Source organism: Mus caroli, chromosome 1 (genome assembly GCF_900094665.2).
Source record: "Mus caroli chromosome 1, CAROLI_EIJ_v1.1, whole genome shotgun sequence".
NCBI lineage: Eukaryota > Metazoa > Chordata > Mammalia > Rodentia > Muridae > Mus > Mus caroli.
The window spans coordinates 30,953,712-30,961,062 of record NC_034570.1 but is presented as its reverse complement, the minus strand read 5'-3'; the positions used below and the strand labels follow the sequence as shown (position 1 = coordinate 30,961,062).

The 7,351-nt window shown below is 51.8% G+C and overlaps 1 protein-coding gene across 4 annotated transcripts in view; it reads right to left on the bottom strand.

The window, feature by feature from the left end:
• Arid5a (AT-rich interaction domain 5A) overlaps positions 1-6,801 on the bottom strand; it is a 16,435-nt gene extending 9,634 nt beyond the window's left edge. For 2 of the 4 annotated variants that reach the window (XM_029482976.1, XM_029482973.1), the window contains exon 1: positions 6,698-6,801. Coding sequence is in view for 2 of the 4 variants with exons in the window: in XM_029482971.1 (XP_029338831.1) it covers positions 6,698-6,701 (4 nt within the window). In the remaining 2 variants the exon portion in view is untranslated. The remainder of the gene's footprint in view (positions 1-6,697) is intronic. The other 2 variants (XM_029482971.1, XM_029482972.1) reach the window with 1 other exon arrangement.
• Positions 6,802-7,351: the final 550 nt, after the last annotated feature.

Below are 7,351 nucleotides of genomic sequence, written 5' to 3'. Positions count from 1 at the left end.
CTCAGAAATCCGCCTGCCTCTGCCTCCCGAGTGCTGGGATTAAAGGCGTGCGCCACCACGCCCGGCTGACTTCCCTTTTCTTTTTGTTAATCTGGTACAATGGGACCAACTCTTGGTTTGCTCCAGCTCAGAGAACCCTTGCCGAAGGAAGCTGGAAGATTTTCCTGTCAGCAAGGACAGAAATGAACGTCCCATTTTCCTATCAGCATAGGCTCATACCTGTAATCCAGGACCTGGGAGGCAGAGGCAGCAGATCTCCCAGTCCTAAGGACAGCTAGGGGTACACAGAGAAACTATGTCTTGATAAACAAAGAAGGAGGGAGCCGGGCAGTGGTGGCGCACGCCTTTAATCCCAGCACCTGGGAGGCAGAGGCAGGCGGATTTCTGAGTTCGAGGCCAGCCTGGTCTACAGAGTTAGTTCCAGGACAGCCAGGGCTACACGGAGAAACCCTGTATCAAAAGGAAACAAAACAAAACAAAACAAAACAAAAAACAAAGAAAGAGGGGGAGGAGGGAGAGGAGGACAGGGAGGAGGGAGAGGAGGAAGAAAGGAAGCCCCTTGAGAGCACCGGTCACACAGCCTCGTGGCCCAGGGGCTCAGTGTTAGGACGCCCAGCTCCTGAAAGGCTCTCCCTTTGGCAGTTCACACAAGTGCAGCCATCCATGCCCGTGTTTGCTCACATTGTACCGGTCCCCAGCTCTGGGACTGTGACTTCGCAGGTACTTTCTCTCATTTAGTCCCTTTAGGGAGTCCCTTTAAAGAGGGGAAAGCTCTTGGCCAGACAGGTCAAGAGGCTTATCATCTCCCTAGGACACTAGAACTCAAGACACAGCCAAGCCTGACCACGGGTTCAATGACTTGCTGGGGTTATTGTCACCACTGGTAAAGTCCTCATAAAATGGCCAAATACGCTCACAGGGATGCTCATCCTAACTCTTGCCGCATGTATAGTGACTTAGATACCCTCACAGACAGCTACTGACACCCGATTCATGGTCAGTCTCCGGAAACCCTGACTGACAAGTGTCTTCTCTTTTCTATCACATTCTCTGAAACGCCACGCCTGTGTCTTTACTTCTGTGACAGAGGAGAAAAGGTCCTGGGGGTCCTTTGCCACCTCTGGGTGACTCTCAAGTCGGATAACCAGATGCATCTCTCGCTCTGGCCTGAGCCTCCTCACACTCCTGTCTCCTTCTATCCCTTAGTGTGACATAAAGATCTGGCATGTCACAGCACCTGGATTTCAAAAACTAAGACAGTTGGACCAAGACAACCTTGCTGGGAGTACTTTAAGACTGATGCTTAAGGCCTAAGTGAGGCTTCACCAGAATCTAAGGTTCCCAGCGGGCTGCAGGTGGACAGTCACCAATTTGGTGATTTCTACCGGTGATGTCCAGTTCATCTGGGATATGAACTCACTCAGGGAATATCTGGAGAAGAGCACTTGAATTACCTGGAAAGGAAGTCACCAATCCAAGCTGTTTGGCCCCAGATGGAAAAGGGGTCAGAGCTCCTGCCTTGATCCACAAAGGAAAATACTCTATCACTGTGTCCTGAGTCCCCAAATGAACTTGGTGTCCATTCTTTTCTGGCCACGCTATCACTCTCTCTGTCCCTGGCAGGACTTTCTGGGCTCTGACTTCTGCAGCTTTCGATGAGGGGGCAGGGTACCCTTAGTCCTGTCTCTGGCAGCCTTAACCCCTCACTTCCCTGATCATTTATGGATATGGGTTCCAGGTAAATCTTTTTTTTTTTAGATTTAATTTATGTTATTTATAGGAGCACAGTGTAGCTGTCTTCAGACACACCAGAAGAGGGCATCAGATCCCATTACAGATGGTTATGAGCCACCCTGTGGTTGCTGGGAATTGAACTCAGGACCTCTGGAAGAGCATTCAGTGCTCTTAACCACTGAGCCATCTCTCCAGCCTCCAGGTAAATCATTTGTAGGAAAGGTCCTGCTATGAAACCCACAACTGTAGACTGAGACTGTGTCCTAGCCAGCCTGGCTCCTGCACCTCCTGATACAAGGCCCAAGCATGGAGTCGCAGGCTGGGTCCCACCTACAAGGGGTGAGGAGCGCTGGTGGCACTGGTGACCCCCGTCTCTCAGGATCACCCCACCTGTAAGGCAGGAGAAAGACACCCTATTTCACTGCTGCTGCTATGAACCAAGCCCTCGTGGACCTCAGAGCCTCTGTACGATCCCTTCCTGGCCAGTCCTGCGTCGTCTTACATGTGAGCAGAGGAAGAGTTCTGGTGTCTCAAGAAGACAGTCTCTGCTCTCCACGTATCATCCGCACAGGACTTTTCTATCCACAAAAACCATCATGATAATGGGCATTGAAGTTTTCCTGTGGCACATCTAGACTGTCCTCTGGTGTGACGTGTGAGATAGGGGTCTGCCCATGTTCTCCTCCACGGCTCCAGTGGTTCCCAGTGCTGGCCTAGTGACACCCCTGTGGTGAATGAAGGCCTGCTTTCCCCACAATCTCACACATGACAGAAGCATGCCTGGGTTGTCCGTAGACTTTCTAGTCTGTCCCACTCACTTTGGAGTGCTGCGTCCACGTGTAGTTTTAGCTTCTGGAGTTCACCACACAGAGGTCAGGCCTGCCTCCCTTCAACATTCCTCTATGGGGGGACATAGGCATGGGTTCTCAACCTGTGGGTCTCCACCCCTTTCACAAGGCTCGCCTACCAGACAGACATCCTGCATACCAGATATTTACATTACGAATCATAACAGTAGGACATGGGAGTTATGAAGTAGCGATGAAAATAACATTATGGTTGGGGGGGTCACCACAACATGAGGAACTGTGTGTGTTTTAAAGGGTTGCAACATTAAGAAAGTTAAAGAGCCACTGTTCTAAAGGAACAAACAACAACAACAACAACAAAAAACCCTCAGTGGGATTTTGGTTGAAAAGCACTTAAATTGAGAAACAACTTTATCCCCAGTCTGTTCCTCCTGTACAATGGCAGGTCTTCCCTCCACAGCTCCCTGGGTTCCCTACTCCACTCTCCGTACAAGGAGACCACAGTTTGACAGGGTCCCTTCCTAGGCCGCAGGCAGGTGGGCACAGGTACAGCAGGGAAGCTGCCTCAGCTCCTTGTGGGTCAACGCCAAGGCTGTGTCAGGGGCAGCTCGGGCCTGTGGATGCTAAGCTACAGCACTAAGGGCCGGGTCTCAGTCTCCCTTTCCAAACTTGCCTGTGTTTTCCAGCCATTCCTTACTTCTCTTTCTGCTAGCTATGGCTATGGCTCCACCGAAGCTCATCTCTCCAGGGCTCCCTGGGGCTGAGCATCTCTGCAGGCCTTACTGAATCGTCTTCCTTTTAACAGATGTAATATTGGAGGCCCAGAGAAGTCAGACAACCTGCCTCAGGGTCACACAGCTTTCCAGTGGCAAAGCTGGGATTCTAAACTACGGAAGTCTGATGGTGCCAAAAGCCTGAACCCTAAGGTCTAGAGCTTAAATAGGAGAGGGAGACCTTGGCTGGCGCACTAAGCTCAGAGAGTATAAACTTCCCCACACTGCCTGAGTGGATCTGTACAGACCCATCCCTTTGCTAATAAGAATAGATCAGGGCTGGAGAGGTGGCTCAGCTGTTAAGAGCACCGACTGCTCTTCCGAAGGTCCTGAGTTCAAATCCCAGCAACCACATGGTGGCTCACAACCATCTGTAACAGGATCTGATGCCCTCTTCTCGTGTGTCTGAAGATAGCTACAGTGTACTCAAATACATAAAATGAATAAAATCTTTAAAAAGAAAAAAGAATAAGTCAGTGTGAACCACAGAGTCAACCAGGCCTTGAATAGAAAGGGGCAGAAGGTCTGCGGTGTGAATCCATGTGTCTGGCCTTGGAGTCTCCCAGGGCCCCATCACCTTGCAATAGAGGGTATCTATCACCTTATAACCTTTAAGGAAGGAAAATATGTGGGACGCTGCTGAGATTCTCTGAAGAAATGGTAACCTGTTGTCTGGGTAGACAAAGGCTATGTGTAAAAGGGGGAAGATGACAGTAGTGAGGGTCACCCTGCAGAGGAGTCACTGAGGCAGGGGGATGGCTGTTGGGATATCAAGCAGCCCTGTAAGCCTGCCCCCTGCCCTTCCAGCCAATGAACTGAGATCAGTTGAAACTGTGCTGGACAAAGTGGGGGTGGGTGGGGAATATAGCACCACACAGGGATGCTGTCTTTGCTTGTTTGTTAGTTGTTTGCTTGGGACAGAGTCTCTCTGTGTAGTAGCCCAGGCTGGCCTTGAATGTAAGATTCCCTAGTGCTGGCATACATCACCATGCCAAGCCAGGTGCATCTTTTATCACCTCCAACACTGTTTCTATAGCTCTCTCCCCTCATCTGTGAGATGGGTGTGCTAGGCTCCATAGCCAGTATTCTAAGCAGAAGAAAGCGAGAAATGATGCTTCTCCCTACAGATCACCTCACTGACACCTGCCTGTCCCCACGTATCCGATTCTCCCTAGGGTGCTCCTGACAGACTGACCTAAGTATGTGCGAAGTGTGTGCCTGATCTGAGAACACTGAGGCTCAGACAGGGTTCAAGGTTCACCCCCCTGAGCAGGCGCTAGGTGTGGCTACCACTTTCCCTCCCTCTTCTTGGTTTGCTTACCCCAGTCACCCTTCTTGTGATGGGAAGGAAGTGACACTTCCTTTCATGAAAACTCACTGGCTGGGAACACTGCATCAATTACAACAATAAGGGCAACAGCAACCTCAATAACAACCAGTAGACACAGCCCCACCCCCTTGCCTGAGGTTGTTGGCTTTAGTTTCACTTAGCTCAAGCTGGAGAAAACAAAGACGGCCTTTGAAGCGGTCAGTCCACTCCGTGGCAGAAGCCAACTGCCTGGCATTCTCCTCCTTGGGCTTGCTCCAGTAGGCAGTTTGGGGGGTGGGGGGGACAGTCCTACCAAGAGCCAGCCTTGAGGACAGCTGGACAGGAGTCTGAGGATCCAGGACACAGCACCAGCCACAGCCTACCCTCAGCACCTCTGCCAAGCTCTGTTAGTGGCTAGAGACAAGCTGAGAGCCCTGGGAGCTGCATAAAGGCAGAGAGGGGTGTAAGGGCACCAGGTATGAGATTCCAGACTCCAATTGCCCTGAGATAGCCCAAGAGATCCATCCTACTCCTGGGACGACTGAGTCTTCACCGCCCCACCCCTCATCCATACGTTTGATGAAAACAGCTCTCTCTATGTATCATTTCCGGTTTTCCCACCCCACCTATGCTGAAACAAGCTGCAGAGGGTGACTCAACAGGAGACCAAAACCCCTACACAGGGAACTTCCGGACCTCACTTTTCCTTTCTCCTCCTCTCCTCACCCTAGCACAGTGCCTGCTACCCTGGTCCAAGAGGGAATCTAGATCATTACAGATCAGCTTCCCACCTAGGGCGGCAGAAGGCCACTAGGAAAGAAGAGAAAGAGCAAGGAGTTTTTCCTTTTTTTTTTTTTTTTTTTTTGTTTTTTTCGAGCCTGGTCCTCCCTCACTGTCAGACCTTAGTCTGTCTCTATGCCTCAGTTTCTCTGTAATAGAAGATGGGGTGGCGTAAATAATTCTAGGCCATTCTGCCTCTGTCACTTCAAGTTCTAGGCCAAGCAATCAGTTAGGATACTAACTGCTGTAGAGACAGACCCTCTAGCTAACATCCCTCGCCCTCCCCTGCCCAGGCATCCATCCTCTTTAGACACTGAGATCAGATCGTTAGATTTGCATCAATTCCCAACAGTGCCCGCGGGGCGGGGCAAGGAGCACCTGTTACACTCTTCTGAAATGAAAGACTCTGCAAACTAGGGGATACAGCCTGAGCAGCACAACTTGGGATTAATTTGAGGCCTTCCCGGCCTAGAGTTGGCTCCACTGTGCCTGTGGGTTAGGTGTGGGATGTGACCCCGGCCAGGGAGCAACACCTGGGTAGTGCAAAGGGCCACAGATCGGTGGTGTGGTTGTGCCCCTAGTTCGCAATGAGAGCAAAGCCAAACTTGTTCGTCGCACTCTGGCAGCCTGAGCTTCTGCCCTCCCTCTACTATACATCCCTGGTCCAGGGCCATCACCCTGTCTCTCTGAAGAGACCCGAGGGAAAAAAGGGAAACTCAGAAGATCAGGCCGGTAAAAAGAAACCGTCTTTCCTGCTGGGGGTTGGAAAGAAAAAGAAACAAAAAGAAAAAGGAAAGAGAAGAGAGAAGGAGCAGGGGATGTGAAGCGTGTGACCGTCAAACCATCAGCATGTCCCTTGGCAGAAAAGAGGAACCGTTGATTCTTCAAAGCGCATTGAGCAATTTCTTCAAAACCCGCGCAGTCACTTTCAGGAATCGCGGCCGCAGTGGGAAGCGCTGCGCGCGGCCCGGGCGCCTCGGTTTCTGAGAAGCGAAGCGCTGGGCTGGCACGGGGCAGGGAGGGGCCCGCGGCCGAGAAGCTGCTGCTGACAGCTGTCACAACAAATGGGCCCAGAGCAGCTCGAGATTGAAACCGCAGCAGGAAGTGTGGGCGGCTCAGTGAATTTCAGTCCAGAGTCGGAGAGGAGAGTTTCGAGATAAACGCCTGGGAAGCCCCTGGCCGCCCCGACTTTCCACAAGAAGAGAGCACGCAGACATTCGGATTACCCTGAAGGCCACGATCGCTCTGGGACCCCAGCCCTCTGACCCCAGCGCCGCCCGCCAGCCGCTTACCCATGGCCCAGCGAGATCGCGTGTCGTTATGCAGAGACCCTCTACACGTACAGCCGTCCGGTCCCAGCGCTCTCGGCGCGACTGACTCCTGGCGCCGCTCTACTGCCTCCTCCCCGCGGACCCGCCCCTGGACCCGCCCCCACAGCGCTCTGAGCGCCCATTGGTGAATCCTATTTTCTAAGAGCGGAGCAGACTCCGCCCCTTAAGCTCGAGGACGTCTGGGAGTTGTAGTGTGCGCCCACTTTGCAGCTAGGGGCTGATGTAAGAAACTCAAGAATCAACTGCTGCCGCATGTCTGTTGGTTTCCCTAGAGGCAAAACTAGAGTCTTAGAAAAACTGCCCGCTCTTTTTAGCTTGCCAAAGACTGGGTGGGGTTAAATAAAGTGCTTCTGGCTTTTACCTGAAGTGGTCCTGGCCGGTTCCATCCTTTCCAACTTTACACAGTAAGTACTGTTAGCCTACCAGAGGCCAATCTAGAAAGTCGGTGGTCCAGGCCTAATGCTCAAAATGCCCATGTCTACATATGTCATGTAGACTGAGTGAAAGCCACAAGATGGACCGTGCAAAGAGGAAGTGAACGAGTTGAGGGTGACTGTGGACAAGATTAGGGAGAACAGTCATTTGGACCCGTGTGGGTTATAGAAGATGACGCTA